At 35.8% G+C, this 19,628-nt stretch overlaps 1 protein-coding gene across 1 annotated transcript; it reads right to left on the bottom strand.

Annotated features, from left to right (window-relative positions):
• Positions 1-1,267: 1,267 nt before the first annotated feature.
• On the bottom strand, positions 1,268-17,251 carry LOC134842987 (sphingolipid delta(4)-desaturase DES1-like). Its single transcript, XM_063859557.1, has 6 exons — positions 16,597-17,251; positions 16,070-16,216; positions 10,168-10,412; positions 9,397-9,562; positions 8,225-8,399; positions 1,268-1,834 (listed from the first exon to the last, which is right to left on the bottom strand). The coding sequence occupies exons 1-6, from the start codon at positions 16,676-16,678 to the stop codon at positions 1,591-1,593; spliced, it is 1,059 nt and encodes a 352-aa protein (XP_063715627.1). The 5' UTR covers positions 16,679-17,251; the 3' UTR covers positions 1,268-1,590.
• Between the last annotated feature and the right edge of the window lie 2,377 nt (positions 17,252-19,628).

A 19,628-nucleotide genomic window follows, 5' to 3' on the forward strand; every position in this document is an offset into this window, starting at 1 on the left:
AAATTTTTCCCCCAAACTCGTGCTGATTTAAATTAACCGGACAAAACGCGTTAAACTTGAAATTTAAAACGCGTTTTTCTCAAATTGGGTTGAGTTTAGGTACAAATTTATGAAGACAAAACTTGCATAAATTTTAGCAGAATTAATATGGTGTAATATGTTTTGCGAAATTCGGGCCCAAAATTTTACCCCAAAAATGGGTCATTTTGGCTTTTCTTAGTTAATCAAAAATTACGCCGAAAATACCCAGTCGATCACAGACATAATTATATCAAAGTGAGCCCCTTACGCAGCCCAACAAACTCTATGAAAGGTATTTTCTCCAAAAAAATTGCAAATTGTTTAAAAATTGTTTTTAAATAAAAAGTTGGTGTTTTATATAGTAAAACGACCTTTTTTGTCTATCAAACAAAAATAAATTAACCTATACAATATTTTCGAGATTATAGCCTGGTTAAAGTTTGTTGGGCTACGTAAGGTGCTCACTTTGATATAATTATGTATGCGATCCACTGGGTATTTTCGGCATAATTTTTTATTAACTAAGAAAAGCCAAAATGACCCATTTTTGGGGAAAAATTTTGGGCCCGAATTTCGCAAAACAAATTACACCATATTAATTCTGCTAAAATTTTAAGCAACTTTTGTATTCATAAGTTTTCACCTAATTTCAATCCAATTTGAGAAAAACGCGTTTTAAATTTCAAGTTTAACGCGTTTTGTCCGGTTAATTTAAATCAGCACTGTACTTAATGAATAGCAATTGTGCATATTGGTGTTTAACTAAAACCGATAACTTTACTCCCCCTTTTAACTTAGAAAGTGGTGAAAAACGTCAAGTTAAACAATAAATCTGTATCCAATTAGTTGCTTCAAATGACTGCTCTTTTTTTGTTCCGACCAGCGGAATTGACCGACCAACCAAATTTTTTCTGACCAAAAGCACCGGTGTGTTCCGACCGGTGCTCTTCTTTTGTTCCTTTTAGGAAGTGCGAGCCGAAAAAAACGCTTTTTTGGTCAAATTTTCCCAAGTGCTTGAAAACACCTTTAGCCTACATAGCAAAAAATTTTGGTCAAATTAAAAATTAAGGTCTTTATAGTGATTTGAGCCAGCTCCAAAAATCTAATTGATCGACCGGAATAAAAAGTCGACCTAATTAACATTTTTTTTTGAAAAACCGCCAACCGCCCCCTCTCTCGACCCCCCCCCCCCATGAAAAAAATCCTAGATCCACCCCTGCTTTCTATTATCTGATATAAAAGCGCGCAATGACAAATTAAATTCAATTTTTTATATCTTTGAAATAAAACCGCTAGCGGTAAAGCCCCTGAGAACAGATTACATGTACATTTTCCCAGTTTACTTTTCCCCTCATTGATATTCATAAATCAAACTCAGTTTTACAAACGAGTAGCTCAGTACGTAATTGTGTTGGCCACAAAAGCGGCAGTAAAGTTTTTTATCGAAACTGTTTTTAATCCAGTCCTGAGTTGTACCAAGTTGCAGTTGCAGTAGAAGTAGTTCATTAATTGAGGTCCATGGACGGTCTGTGTGTCTTTTTATTTAGGAGACACACTTCCGATCACAGTCTAGTCCGACTTCTGTCGGTGTAGTTCGTCGGCTACCGAGTCCTGCTGTGATGCAGGCTGCGCGGAGTAGTGGTTGTTTTGATCTTGTTCGGAGATGCGGCCACAAGAGGCTGCTGTTTTTATCCTGGCAAAGGGTCCGATGTCTGGGTTGAGCACGAAGTCCACCAGACACTTGACCCAGCTGGTGTGATGTGGCAGAGAGTCGTAGTACTCAGGTGCCATCTTCTTCAATTTGGGCAGCTTCCTACACACATCTTATATATAAACCAAAAATCACAGATCAATCACAGAATACACAATCAAACTACGGCCGCATATATCGGCGATAATTCAGCCAGAACGGATCTCGCCATTACTAGCACAGAAAACGAAAACAACCTTTATAAAGTAATTCAGAAAAACGTTATCGAGCCCAAAACGAACCTCCAAGGTCAGAAGAATTCAGAAAAACGTTATCGAACCCAAAAAACGAACTTCGAAGCTCTCATTTTCACGAACATTTTACGATGGACACTTTTAAACATAGATAACAGAGTTGAAACTAGGTAAACCGAAAAAAAAAGATTTTTAAGAACATTTTTCGAATTTTTGTCGTTGTAAAAGTATGCTTACAGCTCTTTCAGTTTCAAAAACACTATATGATTGACAATTTTTAGACACAATTAATTCTATCTAATTAAGACAATTGGCTGGCTCAATGGGTATTTTAAGCCCTCCAAAAGTCAATAACTTTTTTTTCGCGGCACTCTCACTTCACGAGCATAACTTTGAGAGCGCTATTCGAGTGCTTAATTTGAACTCCTTTTAGCATAATAGTCTAATACAGCCAATAGCGAAATTAGAGGAAGGGGTCAATCGATTGGGCCTACCTAAACACAGAACGATAAAACTTTCAAGCAAATCCTCCTCTTGTCCCTGCTATTCTCTACCTCGAGCAGATGGAAAACATTCAGATTGAATTTCGAAGTTTTTGAAGCTCTTTGATTAACAAATTTTCAATAAATTTTTCAAAAAGAAAAAATTTCATTTTCATAAAAATTCCCTTCACGACCAATATTTGAACCTTGGTCAATATACAATTGAAAAAAATAATGGACGCAAAGAAAAAGACAAAAATGTGACTTGTTTTTACAAATATATATGGCTTTAAAGCTCTACACAGAGGTCAGGCGGAGCTTCGAATCACTTGCGATACAACGCAAGCACAGCATTGCAAGCGAGCGAATACAAAATGAGACGAAAATAACAAATCGAAAAAATATATATATCACAACCAACACTATTGAGCCAAAAACAGCCGCTCCAAACCGCTTCTTCAGCCGAAAACAAAAAAAAATGCTATAAAATTTTTGAGCAATAAAGTTTTAACACTATAATTTTTGCAAGGTAAATTACCTGATTTTTAATCATTCATTTGTTGCCCTTGAAGCGACATACACCAAAGTAACTAAACCAATAAACATAAGCCAGAAACATTTAGGCCGAATGAAGCTTTTAAGCGAAACAAAAACAAAAAAAGAAAACAAACCAAGTCAATGCTATTAACTTTAAAAATTACAGGAATTCATCAAAAACACTTGTATATGCAACGCAAATTGCTGGCCGCACGAAAAAACTCAACAATGTGGCAATTAAACAGACAAGCCATAAGCAGACAAACAAAAGTGCGACAATAAAATTTTCCCAAATAATTTACACAGAGGCGAAGCTGCGCTTCACAAACACTAGCAGAACACGACAAAAAAACAGCTATATAAAGTGAAATAAAAAAGTAGGAATAAGCCTCGAATTTGCTAAGTATCGAACTCGAGATTTGGGTTCCCACGTTCTGCACTCTCGGCCGCGGACTCTTAACAATCGGCTCACACTAGTCAAAAGCATCTACACATGCTACATCAATTGCCAAAGCAGTGCAGCAAAAGTGGCACCAGAAACAAATAGAAACAATTTTTCATGCAACAATTTTGAATAAAACATACTGAAGGCATCCGCGCTAGTTTTGCAGGTATTACACTGGCAAGCATAAAGCCACATTGTTTAAATTATGCGTGTCAAAAAATTGCGAGATATACTGAGTTAGCAAAATTCTGACAACGAGTTTTTATTAATGATGTTTGAAAAATAGCTTTTTTGGCTTGTTTGATGAATTAAAAATGAACTTTATTGACTGATTACTAATCGAATATCAAAGCATATGCTATCAAAAAGCCGTAAGGGCTTTTTTTGACAAAATGGCACCAAAAATTACAAATTAGGTTGGAACAAAAGAATAGTCGTACTATTACACTACGCTGGCTAGTGCAATTACAATTTCATCGATACTAAAAAAAGGTCCAGCTGGGACGCCAACCCCGGATCTTAGGGAACAGAGACAACCGCGTTACCTCTAGGCCAAGTGGAAAGAAGTACCGAAGTTGCTAAGGTTCACTAATAAAGTATCTTCAATTTCAACTTGATATCTAAGAAAAGTTGTCTACGAGAAAAAAGTCTAGTCACCAATTACAAGAAACTTGCTTTCGCAAGTGCAATGAACGTCAAAAAAAATTATGATTGACATTTTTTTGATAGAAATAAGCCAAATTAAGAAAAATGGGTCAATCGCTGGGAAATCTGATAATTAATCTCCATTTTCGACGAGAGAAGTCAATCACGTTGTTCGTAAGCTTTACACTTTAGCTGTTTGATAGTGGAGTTTGCCTTCCTTTTAACAAAGGAAATGAACTGAACTTAAAAAGAAATCAAAAGAAAAACCGCGAAAAATGTTTCAGCGTGAACAAAATTAAGGCTCTCTTCCTGATAAAAAAATTTACCGCGACCTGATTAAAAAACTCATCTGAGTCTTCAATTCGTTCATTGACATCTTAAAACAAAGCTACATTTTATAAGGCCTTACTTCAATAAGACCTGATTGGTAGAGAAACTGATTCCAGTAGAAAATTGAACTATCGTTTTACTTTTGAACTCAAGATATCGACATTTTTTAGATGATTTTTCGACAACGACGTGAAGCAGAGCTACTAGCGACATCACAAAAACATGTCTTTGTCAGCTGATGGACAGAGAATGAAACAACATAGCCAATCGAAGATTGAAAAAGAGTTATGAAAAAACACACTGACTTTGAAAAAATCACAAATTTCGTTTTTCAACGAAAAAATAGATGCCCTTTAAGCTCTTTGAATTTCTAGATCGATTTATGATTGTCGCTTTTTTGACAACATTAACCGAAACTGAGAAAACTGGATCAATACGTAAAACTTTTATTTCGCTGGGAAATCTGATATTTAATTTCATTTTTCGAAACCAGAAGTCAATCACATTTTTTGTGACCTTTACACTTTTGCAGTTCGATAGTGAAAATAGATGCCCTTTAAGCTCTTTGAATTTCTAGATCGATTTATGATTGTCGCTTTTTTGACAACATTAACCGAAACTGAGAAAACTGGATCAATACGTAAAACTTTTATTTCGCTGGGAAATCTGATATTTAATTTCATTTTTCGAAACCAGAAGTCAATCACATTTTTTGTGACCTTTACACTTTTGCAGTTCGATAGTGGAGTTTGTCATCCTTTTAACAATGGAAAAGCAGTGAACTTAAAAAGAAATCACAAGTCAGCCCGCGAAAAATCAAAATTGAGCGTGAACAAATTTTAGTACTTTTTTTCTGAAACAAAATTTAAAAAAATCGGCAAGACCGATATAAGAGTCTTCACTACGTTCAATATTCAGTCGATAACAAAAATTGACAACTACTACACTGAGGTTCAGGCAACATTCCTCAGCCCAAAAAATAACCAACAGATACTAAACAGAAAAAAATACTTGCTTTTTGAAAAACTCGAAAACAGAAGCCCTTACAACTATTTGAATTTCTAGAACAATTTATGATTGGCACTTATTTGGTAAAATTAACCCAATTTAAGAAAACTGTACCAATAAGTAAATTTTTATGTCGCTGGGAAACCTGACACACAGGCGACTTGCGATACAACACAAACACTAAAAAAATCAGTCTAAATTTTTTAATAAAGCCACTTGCGATACAACACAAACATTAAAAAATCAGTCTAAATTTTTTAATAAAGCCACTTGCGATACAACACAAACATTAAAAAAAGCAAGTAGAAATTTTTTAAAAGCTAAAAAAATATGTCTACCATAACTTAAATTTTCCCATGTCTCGTTGGAAAACTCTAGGCAAGCAAGCCCAAACATTTGAGTATTAAATTAGCAACAGAACAAAGTTTATGAAGATGAAACGAATCAAATAATTTTTGAGCAGATATCAGCTGAGCCAAAAAAATGACTTTAAAAAAGTTAACGTTTCAAGTCCTCGCGTGAAACTGCAATGAGCAACACTTGCAATGCAATGCAAGTTGTTTAAAGCATAAGAATAATCCCTGATGTGTCAACTAAGTCGACAATCTTTAAGCAGACGCCAGTTTAGCGAAAAATATGATGTTTCACCGGACTCGAACTAAGGATCTTTGTCGTGCCAGAGAAAGACTTTACCGCTAGACCAAGTGTACCAAAAAAAACTGAACCAATAAATAAAGATAGTTGAAAATATTCAGTAATTCTGTTGAAGAAGTTGGTGGTATATTTGCAATTGCTAATTTTTGCATGCACACAAGTAATCCGCCTAATGCGTAAAAGTTTTTCATATGAAAAAATTAAAGAGATTGGAATATAAACATTAATTTTAAGCTCTTTTCCACTACCCCACTCCTCTGCTCCTCCCTCCCTCCCTCCTCGCACTTTGCGAATTTTCAATTTTTTTTCATTTGTCTTAAGCGTTATTATGGCTGATTGCGCGCTATCACGATGTAAGGCATGAAGAGCAAATCAGTTTGGTCACCGTGCTAATTTTCATTATGACAACGTAAAATTTGTTTTTCAAAACTGAAATTCAAATATGGGAGGGGGGGAGTGGAAAAGAGCAAAAGTTATCGTTTTCCTAATCAGGCAATTTTTTTTTCGCTCTTCTCCAGTTTTCTACCCCCCCCCCCCCCTCATAAAATAACAAAATAAAGCTGTTCAAAAATGTTCACACGGCAGTTTCCAAAAAAATTGTTGTTTAAATTTGTTCACGCTGACACGTTTTGATGCACTTTTAAACATTAAAAGTCATTTTAAATATACTTTCATAAATGAAACTTAGAAAAAATGAAGTTGGGACTGGAAAAGAGCCATTCTTTCTTATAAAAAAAGCTTTTCCAGTCGTTTTTATCTTTCTTAAACAAAAATTCAGGCATGATATTTTAAATTTAACAAAGCATTTTTTGAACAAAACATTGCATTTTTTTATTGCTTTTAGACAAAAATGTACTTCATATACTAACTACTATATCACCAAAAGGTCTTTCTCACAATTTCATGGCTTTTGCCAATCGCAAGCGAAAAAAAAAATCTTTTTAAAAATCGGTGATTTCCCATAGCTCCCAATATTAATAGCACCCAAAATAAAAAAAATCTGTCGCTTAAGTCTTCTTAAGCAAAATATTGTCTTCTTGAAGCCTGATTGATTGAAATTTGAGCCAACGCACTTATGGATTGATTGTTTACCGTTCAAGCAGCATAAACTCAAGCTGCAGAATAGAAACCGCCACAGTCGCGTCAACGTGTTGCGAGCTTGCCAACGGACAGTAGGACTATGCGAAATTAAGAGCCGGTTTATGACCACCGGCGACCTAACACCGAGGCTCGGCTAAATTAGTCTTTGACAAATTGAAAAGATTCGGGACTTATGCGACTGCTTTTTCACTTTGTGACCTACGAGAATATGCACCAAAAATTCATCTGATTAAAAGTCAATACTTTCTTCCTAAGTGGGCAAATTAAAACATGAAAGCTGTTAGCGCGTGCTAACTAATACATTTTATTACTATAATTTATGCATTTCCTTTACAACTTTGTGGATCAGGTTTTAGCAAAAACCTTTCTAAAACTAAGAAAACCCTTCATCTATCGTTATCTAACCTTGAACTAATTTAGGGCTAGTTTCGGTTTTCAGTCAAAATAATTTTAGTAGCTAACTGAGCTTCTGCCGCAATTAATTAATGATACATCATTTTGTTCAAATTATGCTCAGAAAAAACTGTTGAAATTGGAAATTGATTAGGATGCACACAAAACAGATTGTAAAATAATGGATTTCCGAAAAAAATTGAAAATTACTAAAATCTTGAATTATAAATTCATGAATTGAATTCTGTCTTTGCTTTTTAACAACCGTCCTTGCCAATAAAAAGGTTAACCAAAAAAATCTAACATGTCGTTTAAAACATTGATTGAAACCATGCTTCATTGTAGACGCGTAGACAAGTACATGCTCGAATAGTCCTAGAATTTGTGGTCCTCAAAAATACATTTAAAACGCAGTAATTACCTCCGCGGTAATTCTCTTTTCAGATAATTTACAGCTGTAAGAACTTAATTAAGGAGACAGCACCGCTGTTTGGTGCGTATTCGACTATAACAGTACTGGCGTGGCGATCTTCAGCTGGGAATGAAAACCCACTTTTGAAACTAAAAAACAAACTCAAGCTCATCGTGCTGCTATTATGTTTCTGTCCAGCTACGTAGAAGTTGTGCGTTAGTTAATGCAAGATTGGTGTATCGTGAGACTAGCCTGTAGGATATCCAGGGGAAGTCGTGGTGCTCGTTGTGGTAACCGACATTCCAGCAGATATAGTTCATGGGTCCGTAGTAGCTGCTCGTCTGCTGACCATTGTCGAAGAAGATGTAATGTTCCGATATGAAGTGGCCGGCCATTGGGTGTAGTCCCATGCCCAACAGAGAGCCACCTAAAAACACGCACTTTTACTCGCACATCAATATAGAGACACGAATAAATCACAAACGTAGTTGAATAAGTGTCAATAAACGCACGGAAACAGAAAAAAAACACTGACTTGTTTTTTTTAAATCAAACTTTCAAATTTCGAAAAATTGGATGCCGTTAAAGCTCTCCGACTTTTAAGATCAGCTTCTGATTGAAATTTTTTTGATAAAATTATCGCAATTTGAGAAAACTGAATCATTAGATAAAGTTTTTATTCGGTTGGAGAATCAGTGAAAACAAAATCAGCTTTCTCAAAAAAATCGACGCTTTCAAAAACAGTTTCAGAAAAAAAATTTCTAGTTTTTATAAACGATATCAAATTTTTCAACTTCAAAAAAGGAAATATGAACTAGAAATTTTCGTGACCTAGCCACAGTTGCTAAAATAATTTTTCTAGAATGGGCCCGATGAACTTTGTTGAAGCCAAAATAGCTCGAAATTAGAAGCCCCGACGTCTCTTCTCTGAACTAAATAGTCTGATCTAAACCCTTTATAGGACAAATTTTGGAAGAGCCTTTCGGAATTTTGACGAACAAAATTTTCCGGAAATTAGACGATTCCCACATCCGAAGACTCCTAATCGACGTCAGAATTTTCATCGTGATCATTTTATGACATCTTATTTTCAAACGAATCATTCTCCGACTAAGCTGACCCTTTAATGTACTGTTTTCCGAATATTCTGATCTTTTAAAGCCTAGTTTTCTGTCTTTCTGCCTAGTCTTCATGCAGAATACGATGCATGGTTTTCCTAGTACTTTTATGCATGGTTTTCCGATTGATTCGACGTATTCATTCAAGGTTTCCAGACTACGCCGATCTGACCATGTATCATTTTCGACAAACCCCCGTCTAAAACACGCCACTGGAATAGGCGTGCAATGGCTTTTATATATATATCGAAAAAAGAGGTTCTTTCGATTTGTGGTCTAGTAACAGGTGTGATTAGGACGTAGTACCTAGGAGGTAGAAGAGTCCCTTGGGGCCTCCGACGTGCACAAGCATCAGGTAGTTAAAGCACATCTGTACAGTGAAGCTGACGACCTCCCAAGGAGTCACCGGTTTCGGGTACGCAATGCAGGGCCGCAGGGCGTAGAAAAAGGGATTCAAGACCAGCCACAACACCTAACAAAACATAATGAAACGCATATCACATGGACACATACGCACACACTGGCACCATACACCACAATTGATTAGACCTTCTTCCTTCCATTATCATCGTTATTGTCATCAAAAGAGTTTAAATTACCGCCCATTTTTGGATTCAAGTTGGTCAGATCAATTAGAATTTTGCTGATATTTCTTCATCTTCAGCCTCCCACTAGCCCTTAAAACTCGCCTTCTCCGGTCTTCAACCAGGCTTTAAAATGTCAAACCAGGCGTTATATGATTGAAATTAAGTAAAATTGATCCTCGTGTTTTTGGTTTTTCAAGGTCTCGCCTCGATGAGCCTCAGGGCTCGTATCCAATCCTTGTGAGTTAAATATTACGTATAGATTTAGTATACGTATATTTTCTCACTAAGTAATTCAATTCAATTCAAAATGGCAGCAACTTAAGCACACTCTCAATTAGAGAGAATGAGACGGGGATATTTACAGTGTTTATTCATTATACATGCAATGCGGATCACATCTGGACAGTTTAAGGTGGCTCCTAAGGTTTACTGTGTAGATAGTAGGAGTATATCGTTAAGGGTTCTTTAGTTGTGGCTGTGCTGTTGTTACCTTGGTGAGGGTCCTGTTGAACATCTTGGCCTCGATGGGGTGTGGGATGTCCTGGTCTCTGACATCGTCGCCCATGAACTGGTGGTGTTCACTGTGGTACTTCTTGAAGGAGATCGAGGCAGGCACTCCAATCGGCAGAGTGATAAACATGCCGAACAGTCTGCCCAACAGGTAGTTCCTAGTGAACACTGTGTTGTGCGAGTTCTCGTGCATAGCCAATGTCAAACTCTGATTCACAGTACCACCTACACCCACACACACACACAATTATACATTAAGTAACTACAAAACACGCACAGCACTAGAGAAAAGTGAAAATATATGGGGCTATTCTCATGACAGAAGGACCAAATAGAAACTTTCAAACAATCACCAAATTTATTCTTACAATTATTAAATAATAAATTCTCATTGGCCCATTTAATTTTCGGACATTCAGTCCTTCTGACATTGGAAATTTTTCCGAAGAGAAGTACATCCAAATATATATACATTACAGAATAAAATCAGATTAAAGACACTAAGAATTGAGTGGATAGAGAACATTTTCGCCCACAATTTTCACTAATATCAATCAAATAAACAGTAGAGACAAAACAAGAGCTGAACTCAACTCAAGAACTCAAACAGTCTCAAAAGGAAATTGGGGCATCATCCCGCTCATACAACAGGAACAGGCAGACACCCCCACGAGATATTTGAAGAAGGAAACAGGAAGTCTAATATGACCACTAGAGACCCTCTTCCCTGAGTACATACATACCAGTAGTACGAGAAAGCAACGCCGGCTACCACCTAATTGTCAAGTAACACTCCATCAGCACATCAATCAACACACTATCATGTCAACATTCACTTGACATATTTAAGATTTGGACACTCTTCTTAGTCGCAGACAATAATAGCATCAAAAAACAAACACATTCAACTCTCATTTGCCGCCGCTCATTTTAAACAACAGTCACGCAAAACAGGACCGATTGGGTTTTCAATGACGATGTTGATCTGAAGGTTAAACAGAACCGGCTATTCAAATTTTTCGCCTCATGATAGATTAACAAATGATCAAACAAAGCCAACGCCCAATTAACACCCTCTGCTCACCTCAAAGAGCAAGAAAAGAAAAACTTTTCCAATTGTTGTGATAAAATAATTAAATAGTTTCAGAAAAGGTAAGTGACAGAGTCAAATAATAAAACCACTGATCCTATTGATTAAACAGATCCAGACGCCAATTTGGAAAATACATTTTCTGATATTAACAACTATCTACCACTGCATTACCCAAATATCTAAATCAAACACCAATAACTCCACTTGCCAAGTCTGAGAACAAGAGGCGAAGTGTAGTACTGATACCGTGTTAAGAAAATTATGAGATATCACAAGCTGCAGCTAAACGTTCAAAGCAGAAAAAAGGGCCTCAAAATATTGAAGCTTCCAGGAAAAAAATATTGCCTCAATTTACCAACCGTCATAATGCAGGAGCTGGAATAGAATGTAAACTATGGAGGACGTTGTGTCTGATGTGTACCAAAAAACACAGAAAATTGTTATCTGAAACATTTCTGCAAGAAACAGGAAAAATTAGTAAGTTACAATAAGTTACGAAGTTACTTTCCGGGATACAGCTAGAACGACAAATCGGACTGCTTTCAAGGCGGAGTTTTTCATCGTGAATATTTTGCACCAGGAATCTAATCAACTGCTCATGAAACCCTAGGTGTCCTCAAATGGCTAAACTCTGAAGTTGCTAATGATTTCCAATTAAACGTAAAATCTCTATGCACGCACCATGCATTGGAAGCTTTGATAACCATGCTTGAGTCACCACCTGACGCATTTCTAGTTGAAACCTAGCTTCTTAAAATCCACGCACAAAATTTCCTCAACTCTCAGGTTGCAACACCGACGATGAGCGGAGCAAAATTGAGTTGAAACACGGAAGTGGTCGTATATCAATGTAAAGACAAGGTTACTCTCCTTGAATCAAATCCAAGCTAGTTACCAGAAAATTTATTAGGTCACGTGAAAGTATTCCTTGGAAATGTATTTTACTTAATATTTTTATTCCACCTCAAGCCGTAAAATATAGTTTCCTTGATAAACTGGATAAGATTTTTGAGAATTTATTAAACAAAAACAAAGATAACCGGTTACTGTGCAGTGTTCCGACCATAACCTTTAAAAAAATTCTATTCCAGAAACTATTTTTACTCGAGTAGAATTAAGTTTTCACGGCTTAAATCAATCAAAAATAAGAAATGTAGGCCTGCTCTCACCTTAGTCGCTCAAAATTAGACTAAAACTCAAAAATTTAAACAGGTTTTTCTCAACGCTGAGATATATATTTCTTAGTTTATCAAACTTGTTCGAATCACGACTAAAAGGGCTTTAATATGATATATCACTCGACATATTTTGATGATTATTTAATTTATCTGATTCTACGTGCAAAACAAAACACACCCGAAGACAAGGTTTCTCCCCTTTTTCAATTGTCGGAACAATTATCCTGTTATAGCCAGAGGCAACTTCAAAATTGATATTTTAAAAACCATAAACCTTTTCAAAATCTTGACCTCACTGAAAGCAATAACTCCAAACAAAGATTTACGAAACCAATGCGAATTGCAAAGCAAGTGAAACTCTTTTAGATTACTCCTTTGTTGAAGATTTTAAAACTTAAACTGCTCAAGTGCTTGATAAAACGTCTTTATCTGATGAATAATCAATTACTTTGCAGTTTAGAAACATCGCTCCTAATTGACAAAGAAAGAACCTTGCCGTGATACTGGTTTTTCGAACTCGTTTCTAAAAGTTGGCAACTTGTATCAGGAGATATCACAATTGAAACGACTAATTATTTAAACTCATTAGACGATTTCTTTTATCAAATTGAATAGAATTTTGTTACACAAAAATGCAATTCGCTACTCTAAAATCATTCAGCTCGAAGTGAATAAAACACCTGCCAAAGGCAAGAAGTTGTTTCAAAACTGCGCAGAAGAAACCTGAAAATTAAAATAGAAAATAAGGTAACCAACTATTACAAAAAACTAGAAATTCAGGGTTAATCAGGAAAACTATGTAAAAAATTGAATAAAATTAATGGCACGGCATGTAACAGAGAAGGAAAAATCGTTTCATTTAAAAACCAAATGGAAAAATTATCACTTTATATGCAATTGCAGATGAGTTTAACGGACATTTTCTCAACTATCGACTTTGAGCTGGTCAACACTTCTTGAGCAAACCTTGAGTAAACAAACTTTTGTATGCATAACATGCCAGTTACAGCACTGAAAATAGATAATATAATTGCATTTATGCAGAACATGACAACCACGGATTTTGATAGTATAAGCAAAACAATTGTTAAAGCAAGCAGAGCGACTACTGAACCCGTACTTAAATTTCCGATTAAGTCTATTAAATCGGCGTTCTTCCAAGCTTTTCGATGGCAGCCGTATTTCGTCTGCTTTAAAAAGAAGGATGAGGGCTCAGTTTAGGTTATTACCGTCCAATATCTCTCCTCAAAACCTGGGATGAAAAATTTTACCGTGCTGTAACTTATTTATTTCAACAGTTAGGCCTACAAAAAATAATATTGTTGCAAATGTTAAAATAACTGAAAGAACACGCCTAAATAGGAAAATTGAACAGAGGACAAGTTGCACTTCGCACTGACAAGCTAAAGTATGACCGATAACGCTACTGGGAAAAACTGAATGATTAAAACTTTGAGTCTACATAATTTCTTCATTGACTTACGCCAATTATGAGTCTACATAATTGCTAGGTAACGCAAGCCAATTATAACGCATTAGCTGTACCAGTCAATTTGAAAAAAAAATACCAACTAATATGCCTCAATTTATAGAGCCGACGCATTTCAACTAGTTTGCGAAAAAGTTCATTAAAAACAACCGACCCTGCCCAGGTTCGAACTCTCTTATTTTGTTGCGGGTGTCCGACCCTGCCCAGGTTCGAACTCTCTTATTTTGTTGCGGGTGTCCTTCCCTACCTCTACGCTACAGATCTATTATACCTTGAAGCTAAAGTGCTACTTGTAATATAATAGTCTGTGTTAATGACCTTAGCATTGGCTGTACTTAATAGCTGCTTATTGATCAAAATGAACACTTTCAAAATGAGCACTGATATTTGCGATTTAGCTTGGAAAAAAAAAGAGTTCATAAAATCACACAAGCTTTGCTTGTGTAAAAAACTGAACTGTTTTTCTTGATTTTAAGATATAAAGAAAGCGACCGACACACTTGATCATCAAATGCTTTTCAATTTTTTTTTAGAAATTCAAATTAATCGTTGATCTTGGCTTGAAGTGAATTACGATGTTCTGCAGGGCTCCAAATTGGTACCCCTGTTGTTACACATATTTCAATAACATATCGTATGTTTGCAGCTCATGGTAAGTTTTTTTGTTCACGAACGTCCCAATCAACAGGATTAAATTGTTCTGTTGACAGTTCGAATAACCATCTAAAAACGGTGAATGGAGGTCTAATTATTAACAAATTATCACGATATATGGATAAAACGGTGTACTCAAACTTAAAGCTGCTGCTTTCAGTTCTTTTTTACATCAACAACTTACAACTAGTAAGTGTTTCTTTGTGCAAATATCTTGGTGTTTACTTTGATTCTAAGTTATCATTATATGTTCACAAAAATTCTGTGCGAAACAACAGCAGGGAACAACGTGGGCTCGTTTCAAAAACGCATCATTATTTCCAAAAATGATTTTACTCGAATATTATACTACCGTGAAAACCGTAGCGCAAAATTGGCTGAACCAGTATTTTATTTAGTATTGAATTTGTGTGTATGCTGTAAAAATCAAACTTGTTCTCCGCATATATTGAAACCAAAAAAGAAGAAACAAATGAAAGCAGGAAAAAAACCACAAAAAAAATTTCAGCAAAAAATAGCTTCAAAAACTTTTCAGTGCATTGACTGTGTGAAAAATTTCCGAAAGAAGAATTGAAGGAAACCGTGCATACATCATTTTTTGGGAACTCGAAACTTTTAAGCCAAAAATAAAACAAACATGAGTCCTGTAGTAATATTTCGTCAACGTTGAAATTGTACACCTTGACCAGGTAATTTTTAGCTGTGATTATTTTTCATTTTTCTTAAAATTGATTATGTCCTGATTTGATGCAGTCGCCACACCTAAGAGTAGCTTTTTTCTTAAAAATCTGTCAGACCGCAAGATATGTTGTTCACGTGGCAAAATCTTTATCTCGATAACAAGATGCTTGCTCTCGCAAGTGTAAACATTGTTTAACAAGCAGCTTGAACAGATTTGCCTTTTGAGGAGTCTCAATATGAGCTACTAGTGCTCAAAAAATATTGTACTTATGATCTCCTTGCGAAAAGCTAATGAATCGGAGTGGGAAAAATGACATATCGTGAGTTTTTTAATGCAATCTGACGCACCTCGAAGCCAGCTCGTAGTTGATTGTATTGAAGCCATTTCAGCCGTGTATATAAATTATAATAGGTAAAATAAAGCGAAAATTGCTGTAGATAAGGATCGTCGGAGATAGACAGCCAAAATTCCTTGTAGTTTAACCAAAATTTTTTTTTTAAATAACCCGTTTTTCCCAACGTGAAACCATGAGTAAAAGCGCTTTAATATGATGCCAGACTCAATCCTCTGAGCAGTTTTCCTCAAAATACCCAAAACCGGGCATTTCCTCCAAAAAAAAACACTCTTTTTTTCCCGTTTTTCAATTTTTTTTGCATTAGTTTGTGTAGTCTGAGCATCCTGTGCTCCTTGCACAACAGTAACCGGATGCTCATATTTCTCTGGAATGCTTAGTGAGGTATAAAGTAGTGTCAGTAGTGTAATGGGCTACGTGGTATGAGAGTGCACCTATGACGTATGCGAGTAGAATGGTGATTGGCCAGGAGGCGTCCTGCAGCATCCAGCACATGCACACCTGGAACGCCACAATCCAGGGCACAATAAACAGCATCGAGTAGTCAGGGCCATAGAGCTGCTTCACCTGTGGGTACTCTTCTACAACACACGCATAGTGGTCACCCGCGCCAATCAGCAGTACTTAAACTAACGGGGTCAAAAATCGGTGGCTGGTTTGGACATTTTTGGACACAAAAAGTTTTCTCAATAAGGTGTTCAAAAAATTTTTAAATTCTCTGGTATTAATAGTTACAATCAAGCCAATAATGGGCAGAAAATTGTCTCGAACAGCAAAATGGTTAAATTTCAGTATTTAACTGCTAATATTAATTTGATGCTCTATAAATTTCGTTGGGATTCTTTCATAGGTCCTTCAAAAAGCACAAAGTAAGAAGGGGTCAATTTTTAAAGGGGACAACAAACAAGAGAAGTTTAACTGCGGGGGGGGGGTCTTCAATTAATTAGCGCAAAGTACTGACTGATTATTTGTTTTCTGCGAGAGGCGTGAGGCTCGTCAGTGTACGTGTATTCGAACTCTGTCCGAGTGCATTTGGCCCCCATGATATCTCCAGCCTAGTCAGGTATTCTTCCCTATTATATATGCACAACAATCTACAGCCCAAAGACAAATTGCAGTATCTAATAATGATGAGATGATGCTGCCTTCTTTTTTTCTCAACAGATGTTGGTTTAGTCGTTCTCAAGATATGATGAAGGAGGATTTGTGTTGTTGTTGTGCGTGATTACTGATATTAGTAAATTAGTATGTGGTTCCAGCGAGGCAACGTGCAATGCCAAAGAGTGGAATCTAGTCAAATCCAGCAATCACACACGTTAACGACTGCTACTGCCCAGTCTGTCGACGTTGACCAGTAGTATCTACCCTGTGTATACGTCTAATGTTCGTGTGAGTGAGTGAATGTCTGCAGAATAATTCTACCACTCTCTCGTCCACGACTACTACTGATGCAGATGAACAGGATGAACACAAGGTGGATAGGCTATTGTAATTAAAGGTAAATTAATCGATGCAGCTAGTGATCAATAAGTAAGCTACACAGCTAATCTGAAAAGACACACCATATACACGACATTATATTACCATATCGCCAATAAGTAATAACAGCAAACACTACTATAGACTATACACTTACTTCTAAAACATAACAAAACGAAAGAAACCACACGAATATCTATCTCAAAATCAATACAGCCGCCATGTCCACAACGCAGAATCACAGAAGCACCAGACAGCCACCAAAAAAGACAAACACATTCTAATTTTGTATTCAACTGTACTGAACTCGGCTCAACTAACTAACCATAGCCAAAAAACGCTTGACAAAGTTTTCAGGTGCTCAACTAGATTTTTCAAATTTACAAAAAAAATTCATCACTTCCAAGCTCGAAAATTTCTAGTACATTTGCAAACTAACTACCTATGGAAACTTAAGTAAAATCGTTTTCCTTTTTCCCGTCATCTCCAATTTTAATAATTGAGAGCCTAGTTTGGTTTCTAATTATATGAACTGAAAAGTGAACAAAAAAACGCCATGATAAATAGAGCGTTAACGTTAAATTTTTTCATAAAAGCAAGAATTGCCGGTTACTGTGAAAGTAACTGTTATAATTTAAGTGTTGAAAAATCAATTCAAAAACTTAACATGGGGGCAAATAGCAGCTTCGCATCTTTTGCGATACAATGCAAGCGTAGCATTGCCAGCTAGCGAAATAAAAATGAGACAGAAATAACTATGTCGACACTTTTTTTAGGAAAAATATACTAAATTAATTGCATAAAAAATTTGAGCGATAATTGCTAAAACTTTCCATTTTTACACCACGAACAACCTGAAGTTTTTTTAAATATTGATATATATATTTCTCACTTCAAACAGCAGAATATAATTAGTCTGAGCCCATAAAACATTTGCCGAAATCATTTAGGCTAAATAAAGCTTTTAAGCAAAAAAACTAAGAAAAAAATATATAGACAGGGTTAGTAAAATTCAAATTAGAGAAGTAAATCAACAACACTCAATCCGGAAATTGCTTACAGTTTAAGAGAAAACCCTCGCTGGAGCAAATAAGCCGACAAAACATGATCAGACAAACAATAGTCCGACAATTCTATTTTTACCGAAGAAAAAACTTCAATTTCATAAATACTGAAAAAGCAAGGTTCGACTTGAAAGGAACCCCGTCGTTAAGTGTACAAAGGCAACCGCGTTACGTCCAGACCAAGTGAGGTCACTACGGTTCAAAAATAAGTCCGAAAGGAGTTAATGATTTGATAAAATTGAGTGCCGTTTAAATTCAATTCAGTGTCATCAAACTTGGTAAAACTTGGTTAGCAAAATCGGAAAAACTTGAATTAAATTCTCTTGAGGTAGTCAGAATCGGATAAAACAAACACACCCTAATCCATAGTTCTTTCTCCTAAGGGTTACTCAGAATAAAAACAAAGAACACGCCATCTAAAACTTCTAGAAAGCGCTTTGCTCATCATTACTCTTTTGCTTAACATTGCTCATTATTGATAATTTTGTAAATACTGAAATTCTTTGACTACGACAAATTTATCTTATCAGAAACGCCTCAGAAAAACTTTTTTGCTCGAAGATGGAAAACCTTCATGGAAAGCCTTTTGACCGAAGATGGAAAGCGTTTAACCAAGCGACACGAGATGTGCGTGAAAACATGTAAGCTGTCCATGTTAAACAATTCCTATCTACCCATCTTCTTGGAGTTCATTGGAGTGATTCAACTCAATTCGGATTGATCTCTGAGCCGGAATATTTCGCTGCATTTGCTACGCAATTACAGAAAACGAAGTTTTGCCCGCAATCAGTATTCTTAGATGGCGATTTTCAAACCCCTTAAAACAATCAATTAACAAAGGCGAAGCGCAGCTTCACAGCACTAGTGATACGAAAATATATGCTAGTGTTCAGGCGTATAAAATAATTAATTAAATGAAAAAACTGCAATATATTTCATACTTTCCAAAAACTAAGAACTAATTCAAGAGTAAACACAATCATGCTATTTTAAACATACAGTTTTCCCATGACTCATATAGTTAACTCTGGTTAATACTTGATTAATAACTTAAGAGCTTCATCTTGATGTAAGAATTTAAGAATTTTAACTTCAAACTTCTCTTCTGTGTGTTTTTGTATTTTGTTACTATGTGTTTGGATTTTGTGATTTGCTTTATGTCAAACTTCATATTTTTCAGTGCTGATGATGGCTGTAAAGTTCATTATCTTGTTTTTCACATTGATGAGAAAGAAAGTAGTTTACGCTTTTTAATAATTGACCGTTTTTTTCGTATAACTAATCGACTTTAGCCACTTTCAACTTCAAGTTGTCAACAAGATTGCCAACTTGAACTTCAGGAAGAAAACTGAGTCAATGAGTCAATTTTTGTTCCGTTGACAAACCAATCTTAGAAACACACTCAAACCTATAAGCCACTATTTAAACCACTCATTTTCAATTTCAAGAT

This window comes from Symsagittifera roscoffensis, chromosome 3, assembly GCF_963678635.1.
Source record: "Symsagittifera roscoffensis chromosome 3, txSymRosc1.1, whole genome shotgun sequence".
Classification (NCBI taxonomy): domain Eukaryota; kingdom Metazoa; phylum Xenacoelomorpha; order Acoela; family Convolutidae; genus Symsagittifera; species Symsagittifera roscoffensis.

Coding starts and splice junctions, on each gene's coding strand:
- LOC134842987 (XM_063859557.1), bottom strand. CDS start 16,678: ATGGGGGCCAAATGCACTCGGACAGAGTTCGAATACACGTACACTGAC. Junction 16,217..16,596: donor TCGCAGAAAACAAATAATCA/GTCAGTACTTTG, acceptor CGTGTGTTGTAG/AAGAGTACCCACAGGTGAAG. Junction 1,835..8,224: donor TTCCCCTGGATATCCTACAG/GCTAGTCTCACG, acceptor AGATGTGTGTAG/GAAGCTGCCCAAATTGAAGA.